General features: G+C 40.0%; 1 protein-coding gene across 1 annotated transcript in view; it reads right to left on the bottom strand.

The window, feature by feature from the left end:
- col27a1b (collagen, type XXVII, alpha 1b) overlaps window positions 1-20,082 on the bottom strand; it is a 66,953-nt gene extending 46,871 nt beyond the window's left edge. The window contains exons 1-8 of the mRNA XM_085476159.1: window positions 19,870-20,082; window positions 19,545-19,676; window positions 17,699-17,763; window positions 10,776-12,076; window positions 7,544-7,597; window positions 2,469-2,522; window positions 247-300; window positions 88-141 (exon numbers count right to left, since the gene is read on the bottom strand). Coding sequence (XP_085332285.1) covers window positions 88-141; window positions 247-300; window positions 2,469-2,522; window positions 7,544-7,597; window positions 10,776-12,076; window positions 17,699-17,763; window positions 19,545-19,597 — 1,635 coding nt within the window. The 5' untranslated portion in view covers window positions 19,598-19,676; window positions 19,870-20,082. The remainder of the gene's footprint in view (window positions 1-87; window positions 142-246; window positions 301-2,468; window positions 2,523-7,543; window positions 7,598-10,775; window positions 12,077-17,698; window positions 17,764-19,544; window positions 19,677-19,869) is intronic.
- Between the last annotated feature and the right edge of the window lie 4,232 nt (window positions 20,083-24,314).

Raw genomic sequence — 24,314 nt, 5'->3', positions numbered from 1 at the left:
ACTGTGATGGCAATTAATTACTTCCTGGCAGATTTACAAACAAATACATACACAGTTTCAGTTTGTGAGCCAAAGCAGCCGTTTTACCTTTCGTCCGTCTTGGCCAGGCAGCCCAGGGGGGCCCGTGACACCAGGTTCTCCCTAAAATGGCAAATGAGGACACATTCAGTTTATCGACATATTTACATGCCTATGTCTGCGGATAATCCAACAGATTTAAGGAAGGAAATGTGATAATGTGTATACTTTTTGTCCTTTTGGGGATTGACCAGGGGACAGTCCAGGATCTCCTTTTTGTCCCTAGAACATAAAAAAGAGAAAGCATTAATTTTTCATGACGAGTACAACATGTTCTAGTCTGCCAGAGCTTTTTATTGCACAAATTTCAACACTGATCCTCACAAGGTGCAGAGAACTTTGAATTTTATTTTTTGGTTTATATAATCAAAGAGTAACAAGTTCATTAAATTATTGGTGGTTGTATTTACGCAACTGTGCAGTCCATTTATGCCCTCCTGTGACTCAGTTTACATCAAGCTAGGGAGAAGCAATGGGGAGTGACTGTGTACATTCTTCTCCCTTTTCGGGCAGTGGGAATCCTGTCAGTGCGGCCTGGGTCAGCATTCAGTGTTCAATTTTAATAGTGAAAGAACTGCCATGTAATTTGTGCAACCATGTCCAAGTGGAAGCACAGTATAGCATTTCCTGTGTTAGTGGTTATCATAGTGGTAATCAGGTGATGTGATAAAGCACCCAAACGGTACAGCTATAATCAACGAGGTGATTGAAAATGCTGTAACACATTACATTTGACTCCAAGTGTGGAAAGTGTGGAAATAAATCATCCTCTTTTATGACGCACATTGCAGCTTGCAACCAAAGCCTGTTTTCAAAGAAAGTAAACTTCTTATAGCAAATAGCAACAGCACATTAGCATATGAGCATAGATGGAAAGTCATGCATAGTTTTAAAAGAACACTTTTCATTTTTGTACTGGATAATTCCCCCCTTCACAGCATATCGGCCCATTTAAACTTGCATGTTTGTGTCAGTTACCACTTGGCACTGAATAACCTCTTGCAGTTTCTCCAGACTGATTTCTTTATAGTGCAGGGAGCAACACGCATATACAAACACTGTCTTTTCACTCTCCTTGAACTAGATTATCTGAAGGGTTTAAGGGTTGGAAAAAGATGTGGAATTAGTTAATAACTTCTGCAAGCTCAAGACCTTAATAAGCACTTTTACCTTCTGCTGATTTATCCATTTTCTATTCCTTCCTTTTCATTTTTTAAGCCTAATGGTCAGGTACTTACAGTAGCGAGTAAGTGAAAATATTTTTGATTCAATTTATCATAATTACATCTAAATATACAAACAAACAAAAAAACAGCATAGCGTGCTTTCATTTGACTGGCTCGGTTTTTCTAAGTGCAGCGAACGGGGCCAAATCAGACAGTCTGCAGTTTGACGGTTAAGTGCAAATGAGTCAAAATGAACCAGCTCAGGTTTTCTGTTCCAGATAACGCATATTTACTAAATAAGACCTAACAAAAATATAATAGGACTTTTTTTTTCTCACAGTTATAGCAGGCCAAACCAAGATATGAGTTTTGGAAAACGCTGTAATTGGATGCATTCAAATGGATTAGGTACGGACGTGAAGTATGGGCAATTTCCGTTTTATTCCAACAAAGTTAAACAAGGAGATCCTTTTATGATAGCAGCCTGACAATTGAAATCAGCTGAAGAGCAGGCTGGTGTCAAGTACATGCAAATGATTGAGACAGAGAAACTTAAAACTGCTGTTCTCTTTTGAAGGGAAACAAATGGCTTTTCAAAGTGGTAGAAGGAGCCAAAAGGATCTGACCTCCGACATGCAAACTAAGTAAAATCCCAAACAAGCATTGGATGACTAGGAAAAAAAAGAAAGAAATGTCCTCAGTTAGAATATGGAGAATGAAGGAAATGTTTTATGCCACATAAAAAGTTTTGCCATTCATTTCATTTCAGTTATATTATACTATCCTGCCTGACTGCAAGTACTTGTATCCCTGAGGGGTTCTCGTTACAGTTTTGCCGAAGGATAATTATACTTTATTCAGCGCTAGCAAGGCCAACTGATGGTCACACCAAATACTCAAAAACACTCAAGTTTCTCATCCGACTAATATAGCACGGTACACTTCAATAGTTGTAAATATCATTTTTTTGTAAAACCTTCTATTTCATTCCAGTATTGTTTATTAGCTATTAACAATGTAATTGTTGGTGCCAAAAGTGTAGCTTGTATAAAAATGAAACAACAGTGCCAATGTTCAATGTGGTGGATGGAAACATGACACCCAGAGCAGAGGAATTAAATAAAAAAGTCTTACTCTTTTAATGTTGTTTTATTAGATAGACTAACATGAATAATCTTCTAGCATAAGTCATGACAGTCACTACTATTTAAAATGTAGATGTACCTTCATTCCAGGCAGTCCAGGACGACCCGGATTTCCATGGGGGCCAGGAGGACCCTAAAAATCAGAGATTCGTGTGATGAAAGAGGACACAGAGGAAATGTAGTCATTAAAGAAGCAGCAAAAGAAAGAAGTCCTACATGTGTGCTATTCACAGATGTGCAGTTCACAATTTCAATGTGTTGTGAGACATGAGGTCCTCTCTGCTTGAGTATGGGTGCCCTGTGCCTGCTTGTCCAGATATGATTGTGATTTTCCTCACCTTTACACTTTTCCGCTGTTTTCTGCAGTCCCACATCATATTGCGTGGTAACTTTGTGCCACAAACTGTAGGAGTATTAAGACCTATCTCTGCCAAATATTTTATCAAATGCGCCATCTCCTACAAAGCAGGGGATGGTAAAGGAAAAAAGAACGAGGATATAAGTTTTATTTTTCAAGTTGAACTTATTAAAAATTCAAGCAGTCTGCAAAAAGAGAATGTTTGGAAAATTAAAGCCACGACTTCCTGAGGCTTTCAAGTGAAGAGTCTTCAGTTCATCTGCACCACACCTTGTGCGGTGGGGATGAAATGCTGAGCATTGGAAAATCTTCTCCAGCAAAGTTGAAAGCAATGAAACATGTTGAAAAGGCCCTGAACGGGAAGCTACTGTAACTTCAACCAGTTCTTTGAGTTGCAAAGAGTTTCCATGAGTTGTGAAGAGACACATTCCCCCCCAAGCTGGAGGTGAAAGTGAGGGATTGAATTACTCTGAGTAAAATAGACAGGGGCCAAAAGGTGTAAGTGTACGGTTGGGTGATCCAGCCAGTTTCTGTCTCTGTTATTTATCGTGCTGTATTATCACACTGTGGAGAGTCCACAGCCTGGACAGTTCCCCTCAAACTGGCCAGACCTCTCCCCAAGCAGACGCTTGCTGCTGGACATATGGAGACACTTAACAGAAGCTCATCTACAGATTTCCTCCTCCTCTTCTAGTCAGACCATTCTGCCTTTCAGCTCAATATGAAAACGTATGGAAGTCATTAGCTTCAGATAGGAAGCAAGGACGAAAGAGAAACTGAGAAAAAGAGAGGTCAGGATAGTGTATTACAAATTACATTCTCACAGTACATAAGGTAAGGAGGCCTAATAATGATGACAAGCTGTTTGGGTGATATCCCAGCAGGGAAAAGAATAATAAGTAGAATGCATACATTTGTCAAAGTGCCTTCACATTATTAATTATTAAAATGAGCCCTGACAAGTGGTCATTTAGAGACCACCAGCACATAACCGCAAGATAATGAATACTAATAAGATATAGAAGCACACAAACACACCTGAGGTCTGCAGATGAAGGGTACCTATGTGCCAGCACTGTGACCAGGTTTATGATGTGGGGCAAGGTTTTTACAGGAGTGGCGCGTGGAGTGCTGCAGTTTTATAGGCCATTAACCCAGAACAGACCTGCTAACACCTTCTCTGGAGCACAGGGACGGAATTACTAGCTTTTATATGATGCTTATGCAATATAATGTACATTAAAAGATCTTAGCTTATTAATTTTATTGAGTTATGAGCTCGGGTCCTAACTGAGCACTAATTGTTTCCCCAAGATCAGTGGCACGGTCATCAGTACAGCTGGTGTTGTGCAATGACTAATCTGGCCCCAACAACTTAATTTGCAATCATCAAACAGGGTTCTTGTTTCACATTGAAAACAATGGTGACCGACTGAGCCTGTCTGTGTGGAGTTGGCATTTTCTTGACATGTCTGTGGTTAGGACTGAATTCTCTTGATGTGACACTGGCATATGGTCAGTGTTTCTGTTGATGTTCAGGATCATTTCATTGGTGATCAACAAACAGGTGCAACACAGAGCACCTGTATAAAAAAGCCCAAAGCCGACTGTACTTCCTCAGGAGGCTGAGGTCTTTTAACATCTGCAGGAAGCTCCTGGGGATGTTTTACCAGTCGGTGGTTGCTGGAGTACTTTTCTATGCTGTGGCGTGCTGGGGGAGCAGCACAGCAAAGAGGGACTCATCCAGGCTGGAGAAACTGATCAGGAAGGCTAGCTCTGTGGTCGGCATGAAACTGGACACTCTGGTGACAGTGGCAGAGAAAAGGACATTAAAGAAACTGATGGACATTATGAACAATGCTGGGCATCCTCTGCACACGGCCATAAACAACCAGAAGAGTCTGTTCAGTGACAGGTTGCTTCTCCCCAAGACAAGAACTAACAGACTTAAAAACTCCTTTGTCCCACACGCCATCAAACTGTTTAACTCCTCTCTGGAGGGGAGAGGGAGGGGAAACAGGAGGACAAAGGAGGGGGGAACAACTAAGCTGTAGTGCCTCTGCACCTCACTGTACAATACCTTGTGCAATACTTTTTGTAAATAGTCAACAGTGCAATAGACTCAATACTTGAAATGTGCAATTCACTTGTATTTTTATTTTTTATTCCTATTTATTCTATTTATCCCCTTTGTATATTTTATTTATATTTGTCTCTGTATTTATATATGTGTGTGTGTGTGTGTGTGTGTGTATATATATATACATATATATATATATACATATATATATATATACATATATATATATAACAATTCTGTAACTGTAACTTCGGTCATTGCTGTGCTTTTTGGAAGTCGAATTTCCCAGAGGAACCCACCCGAGGGATTAATAAAGTTCTATCTTATCTTGTCTTAACTGTTCAGAATGTCAGTGTCTCTTAACTTGAATGTGTGAAAAATAGCAAATGTAATCTAGCTCTTAGTCATGGCTACATACGGAGCATGTACCCTGCATAATCATAGTCGATTTTGTTGTGATTTGGCGCTATATAAATAAAATTGAATTGAATTGAATTAATCAGTTCCATTGCTGACCCTGCAATTTGTGTCAGAATGTATCAAGCATTCTTCAGGCAATTGTGCAAATATCCTCAGTTTCACAATAACCCAGCATTGCATACTGATTATACGCTGGCAGGTCAGTTTGTTTGCACAAAGCCCTCTTTGATCTTCTCTCAAGCCTCACATTCAGTGCCAGGTGATCTTCGGCACCCTGCCAGGTTTACGGCTGTGTCAAGGAACATGGATGTTTTCACGTGTGCTTTAAGGTGGTAGCAGCGGTGAGACTGTCTGCTCGGTCAGACATGGCACCTCGATGTCAGAGAGGTAAAGCCTTAATAGTGCAGGGATATTCCAAACGTTGTAAAGTTTATGATGGGAAAAAGAACTACACTTTCCCGGAAATGCTACACTGTTCACATATTTTCTGCAATAGCAGAGCAGCTTCTTTAATATTGTGTCTCCCTGGAACATTTGGTTTATATCTGACCAGAAAGAAGGTGAAATTTGATCTGCAAAAGATTGGATTGCTCTTTTAACTTGAGAAAATACTTTTACACATTCTTTATTTCCCCATGCCTTTTAATTTCCCATAGGTGACCAGCATCTTATACAGCCAACTGAATCTGCAGTTGCTTACATCCTGCCTTTTCCAAATATCTCTTGCATGAAAGATATAACTCTTGAATTAGTGATGAAAATGTTTCAGACAGAAAATTCTTGAAAAATGGACTAACTGTGGCAACTGTATGATAATTCTGTAAATTTAGCCGTACACAGTGTAGAGACTCATTCGTTTAAATTGGATTCTGCTCTGGTGAGTTTGAATTCAACCAAAACAAAGTCACTAGGCTTCCCAGTCACACTTGGCCTTGTTTCCACACTGAGTCATTCGTTTTTCTACTAAACATTGTTGTTTTAAGTTTAAACTTTTTTGACAAATGGGCACAAAATGGGGCCAAAAAAAGCAACTACGTTTTGAATTACATGGAAATGAACACCAAATAAAAAATACAGCAAACGTCAGTTTTAATCCAAATGTTTATAACGGATTTACTAGATCAGAGTCCACTTGTTAGCTTTCTGCAGGTCATGCGTGTAGCCGTTTGGTATTCCCTCTCTAATCGTGTAAACCAGGACGGTTCATGGAAACGTTGAAAAACCTGAACTGCACCCTCGCAATCTGAGTCAGCGTGGCCTATAGTTGGGTCTCGAGAGCTTGATGATGAATGAGCTCTATAGAGGGTATGGAGTACAACTGGAGAGAGCTACTGAGCTCCAGACAGGGTCTTAAATGCCTTTAATAAGATGGGGACAAAGCCCTCTTTCTTCCTTGTTTAAAGAGATTGGGTTCCACAACCCACCCCTGAGGCCCAACTGCAGGGTGCAGTCTCATAGGCTCCAGTAGGTAGCTGATATGCAAAGTCTTTAGATGCACAAGTGCTCTGCAGGTACACTTTAGTGGCAGGTCAACAAAAAGACCAGTATCACACCACTGAAAATGTTTCCTCTTTCATTCTATCCATGGGTGGTGAAGAAGTAGTTCACAGGTCAGAAACTACACAAACACCCATCAATGACAATGTCTTTGAGAGAAATTATAACAATAAACCTTCCCTTAGGACAAATTATGCCCCGGTGTTCTTTCACTTCTTAAATTTCTTCTGAAAACATGAGCTTAAAATAACATCTCCACCTTCTCTATTTGATTCCATCAGTTCTCGAGCTACACTGAGTCTAGAAATTAAAGACATGGCACCAGAAGACTTATACTCATTGGAATACAATAGAACTATTCACTGACATTAACTTAGGACCCATGCCTAATTTAAGTACTGTTAATGTGCTGCAACCTTCATTTTTCTCAGCGTCTATTAAATATCTACATAATGTGATCCATTATATTTTAACCCACATATGTGTAGGTTGTGTTTGCTTGCTCTAAAGCTTTGCAAACGGACCTTGAAAACATAAGGTCAGCTAGATCAAACCCAGAGCCAAAGTGAACTAACAAGTGACTGAAAAATCTTCTGTGATCCACTGAGCGCTTGATCAAAACACTCAAAAGGTCATGCACATCGGTGAACAGCTAGTGGTGTTATCACCCTATCATTAGAGCATTATAGAGATTTGAGCATGAAAGGAACTGTAGAAGAGCCCAGAAGGGGAAGAAAGAAGAATTGTGGGTATTTGTGGTTAAACTTGTCACTGGTTGGATTGACTGGGAAACGCTCACCCGTGGGCCCCTCTTGCCCGGCTTTCCTGGCAACCCTGGAAGTCCTGGAAGACCCTAAAAGCAAAATATAGAAGTTGTCAGTGTCCGAGTGAAATACAGAGGAGGAAATAGAAGCTGCTGCCTTTTTTGTGTTATTTTAAGAGAGTCTTGACTACTCTTGAATAATAAAAGACAGCAAGTTTGGAGTTTTCAAAGTAAAGAAAAACCTTTAAAAGCCACTCAAGCTCAAGAGTCAATTAGTAAAAACATGTTGAGTTTTTTTGTCCCTTGGTGAAGTTAGCTATAAGTTGCAAAGCACTCGGGCACTGAGACGCTGGCAGGCATGAGGATATCTTGTTAGAAACTAATGTCGCACTCTCCCTCAGCAGCCAATGTTATTTCAGCCCAAAACCACTAAAGTGCATACACTGTAACTCTGAGTCATTGCACTGGTTGGGAGGTCGGCGCTGGTTCCAGTCACAGCCGATCACATTAATTATAAGCATCAGCTAGCTTTGAAACAATTTCATACATGGATTAGCAAAGTCCTGAAAGGTCAAACTTAATGAGGGGTCAATCTGAGGAACCTGAGTTTGCTTGAAATGTTAGGATTGTTACTTATTTTCCCATTGTTCAAGCAGTTTAAAGTGGAAAAGAAAAAATAGACCTAAAACAGCCCGAGGCAGTCCTGCTGAAATTGGGCTACTGTAATAATGTCAGATGTATGGAGCACTTTGGTCTGTCTCAGCCAAGACCACAAGCTATAATTATACTATTTCAGCCTCCGTACACTCTGGAAATCCAAATGTCTTTCAACAACTTTTAGATTCTTTAGATTGCAACCATCAGGCTGTCCACACATGATAAGTAGACTCAGCTGTAGTCGCTGCTAGGGTCAGTGCCAAGGCAGTACTGGAGCTCATGTTTTCAGAGAAGTCATTAGATTGAAACATGACTAAAATTTTAGTTGTACGCCTCCACCAACCAGTCAAACTGCAGTTTGCAGAAAGGGGGGAATTTGATAAAGTATCACATTAATTCAATCTGTCAAAAAGCTGATTGGTGTAGAAAGGTAAGCAGCAAATATGACAGTAAGCAGTGCTTCAAGTATAATATCACCGCAAAGAAGCAAAAAATCCTAAAACATGGCAGCACAGAAGGGCCAAACAGTCACCACCAATTTGACCTTCTGAGAACAAAATTACATCATGTAACATTTGTCACCATTAGTGTATGTATCTTAAAAGTGGTGTCAGCATTCTCCAAAAACCACATAATAATTTGTTTAAAAACCCCCAAAACAAAACAAACAATACCAAACAATAATAAACTATCCAAATGTCTCCAACTTCCTCCTAAACATCCAGCTTAGCTCATGGCTAGCAACTGAATCGTTATTTACAACATCAGACAAATATTATGACCCATTCACTCACGTTCCCTAATCGCTATCATATGTTCCTCGATTAAGCGAAATTATTTATCTCTTACACTTGGAGCAGCGCATGTCATTAACTCCCCCGGCCACCCTCGCATTCTGTGCCACTCGAGAGAGAGACTGCTGCTGGCGCTGTAGAATTTTTTCCCCCTCACAATCAATTAATCATTTGACAATTGAATATCCAATCTAATTTATATTCCGTTATATAATTAGAATATTAATTGATAGCCATTCTTAATGTGCTCCCAGGGTGACAGATACTGCCATTCCATCAGATAGCGCTGTCATACCAGAGTGAAACCCTTGCCATCAGTGCGCTGATGAGGCAATAGCAGACTTCAAGAGTTATACTACTGTTATATTTTAGAGAGACAAAGTCTACATATTTAGGTCGGAGGAGTGTAGATGACAAGTTTTCCAGCCAGGAGATCCGACTCTGTTATCAATCCAGGGCTTTGTTTTCATTAGCCGATTAATTTCGTTTGCACTTAATTTTTTTATTTTGCTTACAGCCACTGGTTTGGTTAGGCATCAAGAACTTTTCGTTAGATCGATGGATGGATGTCTTTACCTGAGAATATTACACGATGAAATAAATTATGATATTATTGTATACATCGGTGTTGAAATAATTTCATACAGGGTAACATGAAAAAAAGATCACTTATCTAACTGAAACACTGAACTTTACAATGACATCGGTATTCTCTGTATTGTCTATTTTTTTCTGAAATATATGTATATTTATCTGATTCATGTGAACAAACAATATGTATCTCAATGCTCCAAAAGCTTCAAGATCCAAATAGACTCTGGTTCTTCAAAATTAAAACCTTCTTTTATCATCTAATCATCACTTCAGATTAGATTTATACTTTATATTTGAGCCTATCATAACCACATTTTCAAAACAAAGTTCGTGAAACTCTTGTGAGCAGCCCACTTACGTCAGCTGTATCCCAGCAGAGTGGCATCAGAATTTAAAAATAATAATAAATGGCACATAAGATAAGTTAAATTGGACTATAAGCCAAACTCAGCAACTTGTTCAGACAACATAACTAGTAAGAAACACAACAATACAATTGTATTTATTATTGCCCTGTATGCAAGTGTAACATTTATATTATATTATAAGGCCTTCAAATATTTAGTCCCAATAGGTAACTGGGCACAAGTGCTTTATCCCTTTTTACCTTTGACCCTGCTTTAAAAGTATTCGTTCTCTGAGCAGTCCCACTCCCTCCCAAAGGAATCTAACACCTCACTGCCGGCCCTTCCACCAAGACAAACACTGACTGGCAAATGCCGACTGTGAACCTGACTGTTTTCACCATAGCTTTGAAAATAAAAATGAGGTTTGAAAATTATTAGCACTGCTTGCAAGTACTTTATCAAAGTCATGAAATAAAACGATTTAGTGGATTTTTAAAAACTCCCCATCATTAACACAACCAGCACTTCTACAATCAGAACAGTACACGCTGGGTCACTGCCTGATTCACAAAACCACACAATAAAGAGCAGCATCAGTTTTTACATCAGAGCAGGTCTGGAGATCACAGAGTGAACCAGCAAATAAGCCATTATTGAAGCAACAACCTGTTGAACTTATGTGTCATTGTGGTTCAACAAAGGGTTAATAGACTAAGCTAAAATATAACAATACAAAGATAAAAAATAATGCTTGAATTCAAACACAGCAACACCAGAAATGTACTCATCTAATCGTTTTACAGTTATTTCAACACAGACATTCACGGATTTCAGCAAAATGTTTGTGTTGTGTTTGTTTAGAGCTGACACACTTACCGGCGGTCCTGGTTCGCCCTTTAGTCCAGGTGATCCAGCGAGTGCAGAGAATTGGGTCGGTTCCAGGTCAAATGTTTGAAAGCCATCTGTTGCAGCTGGAGTGACTGGAGTGAGCGAGGTGGGCTTGACATCCAGCACGCTGGTCACCTTTGGCTCGGGTTTCTTTGGAGCTACTGTGGTTAGCTGCTTTTTATTATAAAAGTAGGCGTTTGAAGGAGACCCCTGCGTGGAAGCAGCTGTACTTTGGAGAGCCGGCTTCATCTCTGATGATCTGGTAAAAACAGGTAAGTGTATACTTTTTCCAGAAGGTTGCGGTGAGTTGGTATCTGCCTGCTTTGTGTTTTTTATGGCGTGTGAGGTTGGTTTGGGGTTCGGTGGAGTCATGTTGATCCCAGGAGATGTTGTAACAGACTGAGTTGGAAATCTAGATGGGCTTTCAAGCCCTGGGTGAACTGTTGGAGAAACGGACACAGCACCAGGTTTTGGAGTACTCATTGCCATATACACAGACATCACGGAGTTGGTTGAAGGAAGAACTGTAGTCCTCATGTTTTCCTCAGTGAAGGCCAAATTAGGTGTCCGAGCCTTTTTGGATATCTCCGTCAAAGAGAGAGGAGTTATGTGAGTGACAGTAACGTTTGGGTCTGTGGAAAATAGAGGTAGCAGTGGTGGAAATACAGGCCGATAAGTGTCAGCTTCTCTGCATTGTTTCTTAATGTAATCACAATAGTTATGAGCTGCCTCGGCTGAGGGATAAATGTCAAACTGACAGATGGCACCTTCAAATGGCACCGAGCTGTGGTCCATTCTACCCAGCAGGAAGGAGCCCTCTGGATCCAGAGTCTCCTGTTTTCTAGAATGCAAATCTGCATGTATGCTTTTCTTACCACAAGATGTGTGTAAGAACACTTGTTGGCCTCGAATATCCAAAGCCAGACTGTGCCACTGGCCATTGTAGACATCGTAGTCAAAACTTACAGAGCTCTGCTGTCCTACGTGTACAAGGATCTTCCCTGGTACAAACTGCACTCCGAGCTGAACTTTTCTTTTCTTTGACAGAGCTGAGAAAAGGAAAGCGTTGTTGATGCGATGAACAGATAGGCTAAGGATAAGGGAGAGATTGGAGGGGTTGTAAGAAGAGGGTATAACAGTGTGCAGAGGTGCCTGGATGCGTGCCCTCTCAGTGAGGATAACGCCTGACTTGAAGGGGATGATGCCATGATGGATGGATCGAGAGCTTGAAGATGGGGAGCTGCCAGGCCTTCGCCCAGTAAGTCCAAGCTGCTGCAAGACATCTACATCTTTAAGGAAACAAGAAAGAAACATTAGCGGACAGCTAATTCTGTGTGCAATTAATAAGCTAATTAAATTTACACAAGAATCTGATTATTAGCATCCTACTCAAATGCAATCTGTATTCAAGTAAAAACAAAAGTGCAATAATATAAATGATCATCTATTAAGATGTGAATTCCCGTCATGGCATCGTAAGTTTAAAGTCCAACTAATGGAAAAACCTGAGGCAAAGACAATTTTAAAAGACTGCATAAAATTTCCAATATATGGTCACACTTCCATATTTGCTTTTGGGGATTGCTGGAAATTGTGTGATCGTTACATCAGGCTTAATTGGAACAATTTCAGGGTAAGGAGGCTGAACGAGTCCCTGGAAAGGAAAGTGGTGGGTTTTTAAGAGGTGCATTAGAAACGGAAATGCTATCTTGCTTTATCTGGAAATGTCTGCTGATTAAAGATGATCGCTCTGACAGGGGCCCAAGCTCATGAAAACACACTGCTGTATTTTCTGCGGGTTTTAATTGCTACTTGCTTCTCAAGGGAGGAAAATGTGGGTAACAGTGATCCATTACATTGCACCTAATTGGATCCACACCTTTGTGCTAAAGTTTAATTAAATCCACATTTCATTGTAGCAAGAGACGGGTGCTTTTTTTCTAAAGAACTCTTTGCGATAAACGTACACTCTTGGGAAAGTGTCCCATTTCTCTTGTGACCAGGAGGCAGAGCTACCAACCTTCCGATTACTAGATGACCTCATCTACTGATCGGAAGGTTGGTGGTTCAATCGATGGCTGCTCCTGTCTGCATCCCAAATATCCCTGGGCAAGAAACTAACGCCAATGTATTGGAGTGTTAGAAGACTGTGTTAGATGTGTGAATGATGCAACCAGTACAAAGCACTTTGAGTGCTCAAGTAGAAAAGCGCTACATAAAAACCAGTCCATTTACCACCTATTAGAATAGAATATCGAGTCAGAAACATTCTTTCAATGAACCAATACCATTATAACCTATATTTAACCAAAATTTAAATAGAGAAAAAGCTGAAATATTATACATTTAGTAACACTGCTTGTCCCAAACCACAAACCGAGACCCATTAAAGTAACAGCATCAAGGTTGTCTCAGTTATTTATTCTTTTAACTTCGATGTTGCATTTGAAAAAATAACATTTACTCATCTTTAGAAGTCAAACATCAAGCACATCGTTACTTCGGGCAGTCAGGTCAAGACATTAAAGTCAGCTCACAATCTCAGCACATCAACGGGTCTCTTATCATTAGTTCTTCCTCCCCATTATCATCAAGTGCTTGTTTATATGATCAGACCATAATACTGCAGGATCTTTATGATATAAACCAGCGTGTGATGAACAAAACTGAGTAGATTTGGATCTCAATACCCACATTATAGCTCAGCTCACACCATTCTACACATTAAACTGGCAAATCTCAGCTACACTATTTAAACTATGTCAATCCCAACTTACCTGTTTCATGCCAGGCCTGACTTCATGGATTAGCCTTTTCTTTTGACTATAAATATAATGGACTGAACTCTTCAAATCAAAACAGACTCACTTCACATTATTATATTATTTTCTATTATTAGCCATAAATTTAGGTAATCAGTGATTCTAAATATAGGTTTTTTTTTTCTGTTTAAATTAGCAGGGCTGAAAAATCTCAAACCAATCAGCGCATGCTAAATATATATTATGTATTAATCTTCTCTGTACGTTTCCCCATCTTCTTAGACTAAAAGCTCACATAGAAATTGTAAATACCCATTCTTTTTCACTTAGCAAATATAAGTCGCTAAGTGATCAATTCTGGCTCAGCAGAAGAAAAACAAGTATAGACACGAGTCCCGCTAGGAGGTGGGAAATCCAGCTCAGTATGTGCAGGCAGCGGGAGGTCAGCTCGACTGAAAAATTCACACATGGAAAAGACACATCAAACAGTAAGTGAAACAAGAACAAAAGCCTTCTTCAGTCAAATTTCTTATATAGAACTGATTTGAATTGTTAATATGGTATGAGGAAAGCAAAATTGTTCTTTCATTGTGTGATGTACTTTCAGGGCTTACACTGCATATTTAAATCTAAGCGGGTAGGCGGGCTGCCTCTGGCTTTTTGGGGCCTCCTGATGAGCTGAAAAAATAATAACTGAGAACTGAGTCTGACACATCCTGGAGACACGCATAGTTAAAGTACAAGTGTATCAGACAACAAAAACTTTTCACAGAAAGCAGGGGAAGATTAATACGTTTCCACTATTAGTATGCTGCTAATGTAGATTCTGTATTTTCTGCAACAGCTTGACAGCAAAAATATTCTAGCAGAGACAAAAAATGTCTATTTTATAGATACCATCAAGAAAAGCAACAACACTGAATAACAAATCATGTCTCTTTACATTTATGTGATGTGATCAAAAAGTTCTGAGAACAGGTACGTAAAAATCCTTACATTATTTCAATTTAGACAATCTCCAGCTCAAGGTCATCTTCTCTGCCATCACCAGATGGTTTTCACCACGACTGCTATTTTTAGATCATTCTCAGGAAGTGGTGCTCTGACCACTTATACTGTGTGCTGTACATTTTCACCAAAGACCTAAAGCCTGCATTGAGAGGCAACATCAACTTCTGTTTAAACCTTACCTAAATTTCACATGACTATTGTTTGTGATGAGATCTGGGTCTCCAGCTACGAGCAGTTTTCCATTGAAGAGTCCACAGTTTCCAAGCCCAGAGGTAGCGTGTCATATGTGAAATGTTCTGCATTTCTCTCAACATTTTTCAGTTTACGCACAGAAAATTAATTCCTCGGGGTGAGAGTGTCAACAGGGAGTGCTACAGTAACATCCTGAGGCATCCGAGGGAGCGTTTATAGGAAACCGTCCTAATTGTGACACATGCCAGTGTAGCATCTGGCGCCTGCTCAGAGCACTTTGAAAACGGAGGAGTTTTTTCGTGACATAAACAATCTTTGCTCAAGTCCTCAACCACTCACCAGATTTCCCTTCATGGATCTTTGTCCATTTTCTAAAAATAACAGTCAGGCTAGTGGTTTGCCATTTCGACACACTGGAGGAGATCCATTGGGGGTTGGAGCCTATCCCAGCTGTCATCGCGTGACAGACAGGGTACACTGCACAGGCTGTACAGAAACAGACAACCATTCATATTCATACTTATAGCCAGTTTAGAATTTCTAATTACCTAACCCACACATGTCTTTGGACAGTGGGAAGAGGCCGGAATACCTGGAGAACCCATGCAAGCTTTGAAAACTCCTCACAGAAAGGCTCTTTCTGGCTGGTGGCTAAACACAGCAGTCACTAAAAACTGTCCATGTGTGCAAGAGAAGATGTCTTTTGATGTGAGAATTACCAAACACAAATATGGTAAGACAGTTCTCAGAACCTTTTGGTCAAAACTTGTAGGATGACTACAAAAAAAACAAAAACCATAGCCTGTTTTTGAAGAACCAGAACGTCAGTGACGTAGTAGCTCAACATGCTTACAATCCATCACAGTTCACAGGTCATTGTTCAGAAATTGACGCATGTGACCAAGACCACAACCTTGGGTACAGTTTTGGTGAATACGTGCAAGACGATTTGTGGAAGTCTCACTAAAATCTGATGCTTAGTAAGAGAAAAAGTGATCCTTGCAAAAATGGTAAAGTATCCTTAAAGACAAATATGTCTATTGCCATGCAGTACTGTAAGAGGACTAATTTGTGCGTGAATGGTCAGATGGGCATGGATGCCTCGTTAACGCATGAGGCCAACAATCCTTTTGGTCATATGAGCTAAAAATTAATGTGTTTTAAGAACTTCAAGTACAAGAAGGGTTTTGTTTTCACTAAATTTCTCATCTGAGAGAAGCTTGTTGGCCTTTGATGAGGCACAATAATCCATCTACTGGGCAGTGTATATTACCAGTGGTTTAGCTGGCCATGGCTAAACTTTTACTATTCCATATTAAAAACTGTGGGAGGTTCTGCACCCAGAATGTATGCTTTTTTATTTACTATCATGATTATTATTGAAAACAGTCTTAGGCTTCTTTCCTAACTGACTTCATAACAGAAGTACATGTAGTTGCTCAGTCAGTTTCACTAAGGTTTGCTGGTTCAGTGTCTGGCACTGACAGATTGGCTGTCATCTAGAAGATGGTTGGTATTACATCAACACATACATAACGAACTCCCATATCTACTCTGGGATTACTGCACTCTGGCTGACCTCAATCGGGAACACTTCTGAAAAAACCACACAGGCTGCTGATATATGTGTAACTGTAGGAACTAAACTTCAAGGCCTGTGCACACTGACAGTGAAGATTTCTTCTGGTGTTTGATGTCAAAATGTAGAAAACAATGCAGACTAAAAGCTGTAGAATAACAAAATCTGGACTGTGAAGTACAGGCAACAACATCCAAACATGCATAGACATTTCATATCTGCAGGACTGCTCCATGTGATCTATTTGCAAATGATCCAAACAATCTGCCGGGTTGTGTAACAGCAAAACTATTTTTCTATTTTAGCCTTTTGCAAGCACAAAATTGTGCTTTGTTAGGATCTGACAGTGTGCAAATTAACACATATAAAATACTAGGTCTCTAGACACTCAGTCATCACAGGAGGGAAATATCATCTGATGCATGCAGAGTTTCAGATAAAACTGCCAGAAACTGCTATCAGGGAACACAGTGGCTTACGTTATCAAATGACATCGAGAAACTGGGAAGAGTGCCGATTGAATAAAAATCTGGCGGATTTTTGATTGACAGCAGACTCAGACAACAAGCTGATAATGGCCTCTCAGATGTGTAACAGCAAGCTAACTGCAGCAGACATTGATCCACAGCTGAGTGTGAGTCACAATATGAAAGTGCGAAAGTACTTCAAGCAGACAAGACTCTGCAAAGTGTGGCTGATAGGTCAGGTAACACTTTAATTAAGTTATCAAAGAGGGGGTATGAGGTTTGCTGAGCTTTAGAGGCTTAGAAACAAAAAAATGAACTCCTGCAGAATGAAAGAGGTCCACAGGTTCATCTTTTTTCCAACAAAATAAATGTCTGAAGCACATCTGATTGCACATTATTAGAATACCTGCTTTTGTGTGCGACATTTGAGTTACCAGTTCAGTTTTTGCTGTAACAGAGACGTTAGCAATGAAACCAAACCACTTTAAAATTGGTTTAGTAAAGTCAGCAAGTTATAAGTATTTAAACCTCCTGCTTCTATGAACATATATTAGAAGATGTGGCTGTCACACATTCGACCACAACTTAATATGGTTTCCAGCGAAGAGTAAACACAATGAATCAGTCTGTGTAGTTGGCAGACTGCACTGCTCATAAAGGTAAAGCTGAGCAGGATTTATGCTATTCACAAATAAACAGTGGTAAACTGACAAATGTTTGCACAATAACAAGTCCATGTTAGGGCCACATACTTACCCAGCCTTCTACAGCTCATTAGTTTATTTCAATTTTCTTTTTCTCAGTGGTTTTAAGGCATATTTGTGACACCACATGCTCAGAAATACATTGAATGAAAATGTATAACAGACATTTACCCACCTTTGCTTTAAAGTTTCTTACCTTGTGCTTGTGTTAGCCTTAGAGAGCAGGTACAACAGAGTAAAGTCCAAAGAATCAGAACTCTCCTAAATACAAAGACAAAAGGAAACATGTCAGATGTTAGAGGTTTGTGTAATTTTTGTGCTTTACAATTAACTCAGCTTTCAGGTGCACTTCAATCACATTTCATAAAAAAAACTTATAAATTCCTTAAAAATGTCATCTGAGCCCTTAATGTATCTCTTTCACATTCTTGCTTAGTCCAATTTAATGCAAAATGTTATGTGAAATAATTTGCAGGATACATTACCAGTTTAAGTAAGCAAAGTGACATACTAAGTTAGCTGGAGAGCCATCTGGCACAGTCATGTTAGGTGCTGCTGCAGCATCAGCAGCAGCAGCCCTTGCTTTTTCAAACAGTCTAACATCTGCTTCAAGAGAGCAAGCTCTGGCTTATCTGACCAGATAAGCTACTGCCCAGCAGAGGCAGGTAAGTGCTCCCATAAGGCCACCTCTGACAATCTTTAAAAAAGATGCACCACATCACCTTAAAACCCACAATGCCAAGCGAAAGATAGACAAATGCTTTGGGGGAAAAAAGTGTTTCACATGTCAGTGTTTTATCGCTAACATCTGACTTTTATCTGAGGCAAACTGCAGCCTAGCCGAGCACTTTTGGACTGTGGGTTTTAAAAGGGGTTTCATCTAAACCCAGCAGTGAGAAAAAGCTGCTTTTCTCAGCCTACACAGGGACGTGTAATCATTCAACTAGATTTAGATCAATTCTGTTTTCACAGGCCAACAGTGCCACTTAATATCCAACATCAAGCAGCACACAGCAAATTTTACACCATTGATTTTTCTGTGACATTTATATGTCAAGACAAGTGATAAAAGAGATGCTGATTACTCATATGGAGCTGCTCTAAAGGTGCTGAATTATCTCAAATGGGTGTGAATTTCAGCTGTCTCTATGATAATATCAGGTTTTCACGCATCACATCATTTGGGCTTTAAATGCAGCAGACGAATCTGGGTGAATGTGGTACAAGTGCTGCTTGAAGTGGCACACACTTAGTGACAAGTGCTATAATTAAAGCATTTTCAGGAATTCTTACATTTGCGGTTCTTCTCCAAAGAGCCACAAAACCACTGGTCAGCCACTGGCACAATGAATGCTGGTTTGAGCTTCAGAAAGTTTTAGTCCTTCCACCTTCTCTGTAATCTCGCTAAACTGACAGCAGCAGCAGAAACTGTATGTGCCACTTGTGACCAAGCCTCCTGTATGTCCTGCAGATTTTATGTGATGCAACATCTGGACTTTTATAGGACATCTCCTCCCATTGTGTCAGCCAGGCCAACCAGCTGAGTAAGATGCACAGCAGGGAGGAGAGAAAAGGAGGAGGAGGAAGAGGAGGAGTGTCTCCTCCTCTCATACATTTCCCTTAAATCAGTCCCAGATCGTTTGGCAGCTCATTCAGATACAAGCTGCAAAGGCAGAACTTGTAGAACAGCACAGCAGACTACACTGGCTTTCACTGAACTGATGTTAAGAGCAGAGAAAATAGTTTCCACATGCTTATCTCTGCAAGCCATTAATTACACCACCTGTTCTGCACGATTTCTCAAACAAATACCTCTAAAAGCTCAAGTCATTTGTCTTAGTAACCCAAGAAATGCTGTCACAAGTTTTTTCAAACAACTACTGTAAAACATACTGCTTGTATCAGTGCTGCTAGACATCAACATCTTTCTCGAAAGGACATGGATTCGGGGGAACCCGAAAAAAAAAAAGAAATCCCTCTTTAATTCAGAAAAGTGAGAAAGAAAAGTGCTCATTTATGCACTTCTGAATATGTCGACTCACCCCCCGACTCCAGTGGTTTTCAGTTTGGAGTACGGGGCATTATCCGGCTCCATAGCGGTTACTTCATTCTTTCTTGGGAGTTTTTTCTACAGTCCAGAGGAGGCAGATAAAGTTTTTCCATCCCAGGTGTTCCTTGAAGAGTCGCGCGTAGAGTAAAAAAGTGCAAGACAGCAAAAATAAAACAGTGAAACGATGCGGGATTAACCAGCAGTGAAAAAGCTTCTTTTTGCCATTGTCTTGCCTCTAATTCTTTGAGTCTCCTTCCAGAAGATAACAGCAATGTGATTTTTTTAAGGAAAAGAAAAGACGCTCCACAGAGCTTCACCTGTGCGCTTCCGATATTTCTTTCCGTCTTTCCGTTAGAGTCTCGTCCAGCTTTCCCGGGGAATCAATGCAGGACAAGATGTAGAAGCCCAGCGGTGTGTGTATGTGTGTGTCGACTTCCCAAAATGAAAGTTTATTGTGGACTGAGGGAAATCTTGAGAAGCGGGAGAGGGGGGACAACACCTCCCTCTGTCGCCCTCAGCTGAAATCCAAGGGAAGCAAATCTGGAGCTACACGCGGTTTTCAGGCGCTCCTTCAGCAAAAGGTGTGTCATTTCAGAAAGCAGCAGCCTGTCAGTGTGCACGTGTGTCTGTGTACTGCCGATCAAATCACTGAAAATCGTGTAGTTTTCGGGATGTGCTAGAAACAATCACATCTGCAGCATCTGCTGGGCCATAGCAACCATTTTAGAAACAGATGGTCAGCCCTCTGTAGAAATATGGTGACCAGACATAAAAACAAAGCTCTAAAACAGATCCTGCTTGTTAGTTTTGGCTTTGATCAGTTAAGGATAATTGATGATTGAGATGTTTCCACTTATGACGTGGATAATGGTGCTCACTGTCATATCTTGCTGGAGTTAAAGGAGCGTTGTAAATGTTAATAATAAAGGTTAATTCATTCTGATCTAAGCACTGTTTTACTTAGCGAAAAGATTCTGTGGGTTTATTATCAGAAAGATTTGATTAGTAAAGGGGTTTTTTTAGCACCTGGAAGCTCCAGTTATACTCACCATGCTCCTACAACATCAGTTTGCCACAAATCTGCTAAGAGTACAGGGATATAAAGCAACTAACAACCTGGAGTATTTTTGTTTAGAAATCTAACTAATCACATAGCATCCACAACAAGTCAGCTGCATGCTAAAGGTGGTGGATGTGCATTCACCCCTCCAGAACTTGATCTACTTCTAAACTGTTTTTGCAGTTTTGGCATAGCGACCTCACCGCTTTACTACTTCATGGCAACTGTGGGGCTGAGAAATGAAGAACAAGCAGAAGTTCAACTACTGCACTTCCTCTTGTGGTTAAGGTTGGCTCAGCAATCTCCACAGATTCTCATGTTAAAATGTCCAACTTTATAGCAGAATTGTCTCTGTAGGTAGTTTCTACCAGATGTGCAGGGTGTGGCCATGTTATAAGTGTGCCAACACAGGCACACAGGTTTTGATCTCACAAATGACAATGCTTGCTATCAGTGAATTTCAGTTTTTTATTAGTCTGTTACTGTTAGCCTACTAAATAGCAAACATCTGTGCAACTTACTAGTCGTGCTTTCAAGCATTTAGTGATAACCCAGAACTCTACCATGTTGGGTCAGTCTTTGCTTCAAAAATGCCAACATGACAACAGGTCCTCCAGCTACTTTCTAGTTATTAATTTGCCAAATTCCAGCAAAAGCAACACTGATGAACTGCAAAAACTACTAAAACTGCTCTGCACCTTTCTGTGTGTGCGTTCTCAGTTGTTCTGCACTTCTGCTGATATTGAAAGTATACCTCTGTTCATTTATGTCAGCAAATAATATTATTGGCCAAACCTGCATGTCACAAAAACCTGAAACTGTTGCAATTTACACATTTTTAGAGTCAGAAACCCCCAGGAATTTGAATTAGGGTTTTTTCCATCTACATAATCAGTTGAGGTGAAGCAAAACCACATGAAAGTACTTTTGTGGACTCACCCCCAATCCACTTGCGCTCTATGAAAATATTTAACTTCTTGTGAAACGTGTGACTGAACTTTTTCAGAGTAATCTGTCTGACATTTGAAAATTTGCAGTGTAAACACTCCTGCTGTTTGTGCTTCGCAACTACTCTGTCTGTGTCAAGTTCCATCAAACTCCAACCGAACCCCAGCAAAAGCGAGGAACACATTTCCGCTTTGACAAATGAACAATTAATTTAATCAAGTGAAATTTAAACCATTAAACCAGCTTTTTGTGACAGCCCCCTTTAACCCCCTGCCTCTTCACTGTTTACTTCCGTTCTCACCATTATAACAGGGTTGCAGGGCTGCACTGATTCCAATTTGTGCATGTATGTGTGTATGTGCATGCGTACTGTCGTGTGCTGCGAAATTCCTCTGCCAAATAAAGTCCTCATTGACCCGCCTTCAACAAACACGCTATGACAGTGTCCAGGGGAGACCCAACAGAGCACCAATTCAGCCGTCTGCAACTGGATCTCTTCTCCTCGCACAGAGTCCCCACACAGTTCGTCCTCTCATGACCAGGAAGGAAGGGAGCTCACCACCTTGAAAGAGCACTTCCCATGTACCTGTCTCAGCATCGCCGGATGTGAGCTTTTGTTACCACACGTTTTAGTTTACAGACAAGGAGAGCTATGTCCTGTGGAAGAGCCTAGGGGAAGATCTTCAATCTGGAGTGTAAAGTTTCATGGGGTTTGTAATGATTATTGCAGCAGCCTATGCAAGTGATTCTCAAATTGTTGCCCAGGAACTGCCAAGGGGTTCTTAGATGCATGCCTGTTTATCTTCTTGCCAAGAGTTAAATGAGAAGAAGAAGAAGCAGATGGTTACTTTTTAGCTCAGCTTAGCATTAAAATATAAACCAGGTAACATGTCTATTTAAGTGCAACAGATCTGCCAATTTGCTGTTTTTGCAATTCAGCTTTTGTGTAAGAGAATAAAGCGTTTTACAGAACGAGCTTCAGAGCTTTATTTTGTCTTTAGACAAACTGTATATGAAAGATGGACGTAATTTATAGGTCTTTTTTCTCACTTCGACTGTCTCAGTGCTTTTTATACAGGCATCATTTAGAGCTCGCTTCACAGCCCTGCTGCCCGGATTTTAACTGGCACCAAGAAGTATGAGCACATTACTGCAGTACTGGCAAACTGACACTGGCTGCCTGTTAAGTTCCATATTGATTTCAAAATTTTGGTAATCACTGTTAAAACATTAAATGACTTTGCTCAAGAGTCCATGAAGGACTTATTAACACCCCTGCGTGCCTGGGTGTTTACTGTCATCAGTGACTTTTTATTCCGAGTTCTCGGCTAATAACAAACAAAGGTTAGCAGGCTTTTGCGATGTTGTGGTCTTAAGATATGTGGTATTTTTTATCCATCTTTTTTTTTTTTTTTTTTTTGATTTTGTTCAGTTTTTACATTTTCGCCTACCTTTTGTGAATTTTCCTTTTCTTTTTTTTCAGAGATCCTGCCTATTGATAGGCCTAAAATTGTTTTTCAGTATCTAAGTTAAGATAATTGCCAGCGATAGTTTCATATTGCTGTCAGGGCACGAGCCTCTCCACACATCTAAAAGAAAGCTAATTATTTTAATTAGTAATTCCCTAAATTAATTGTCCTAAATTTTAAGGTAATTCCTAGCAAAACCTTTTATTTTACTTTCATATTATCAACAATCAAAACTAATGGCGTATGTATTTTCCATCCTCGCTGCACTCAGACCCAAACCTATTTATGCTTCCTGAAAAAAATAATTATATATTTAAATCATTTACACTCTAAATGATTTTCTAGATCAGCTGGGCCCTTTAGGTTTTAGCCAGGGCCCATTTGTCCAATAAAATACACATTTTTTGTGTAAGGGAGTGTTCTTCAGTAATAGCTTTCCTATGTAACACAGGCAGTAAAATGTTATGTGTCGTAGATATTTGAAGTCTTTCCAGATATGGTTCCTTTGGGCACATAAAGGTTTGTGGTCTGATGCATGTTGGTGGTCCTTGACATGAAGAAGTTTGAGAGCTCTTTTCAGTTTGGCCTCTGGGATTTAAATTTCTGCTTTTCTACCTGACAGCAGTTTCAGAAGAGTCGTCTTCCAATCCAAGCAAATACTTTCCTGCATACTCGCAGTTCAGGCCAAAAGCTTGTTTTAGTGGAAAGCATGAATTAGCTTTGATGGAAAAGCTGCAGGATTTTCTATGAGTATTTTAATAGCATATTCTCTTCTTCACAGGACCCAAGTGAGAAGTTCTGTGTGTGTGTGTGTAAAATTGGTGGATTTTCCTGCCGACAGTGTCGTTGTAACTAGCATTGCAATTAGCATAGAAGGCAAATTTGTTCAACTGAGTGCTAATTAGTTATAAGCAACAGTTCAGTTTGCACAGTTTAAGATTTATGGTGATATATTCAATTAAATTTGGATTCAATTTGAGTAAAAACATAAACGGGATATTTTTGGATATTCTGTTCTATTTTTATAACAAACCTTAAAATATGAGCTTAACACATGGCACATCTTTTCATGTCATGCTCTAGAGATGGAAACGCTTGTCTGATAAACACAGACTCTTTTGTTTTACTCTCATGTCTTGGGGAAATGGGGCCAGCTGAATGCAGCAGACTCTGCTCAGGCACAGCTGGATCCAATAAGAGGATGCCCTGGTGTTCTGTTTACCCATTCCATATATTACAACAGGAAATTTGGGGAGGAAAAGAGTGATATAATAGTATCAAATAC

The sequence above is a fragment of the Copadichromis virginalis genome, linkage group LG12 (assembly GCF_057382275.1).
Source record: "Copadichromis virginalis isolate Kocher_CV1m ecotype Utaka linkage group LG12, C_Virginalis_male_GT1.1, whole genome shotgun sequence".
NCBI lineage: Eukaryota > Metazoa > Chordata > Actinopteri > Cichliformes > Cichlidae > Copadichromis > Copadichromis virginalis.
Note: the sequence above shows the minus strand (reverse complement) of the source record. Positions and strands in the feature narration are given on the sequence as shown.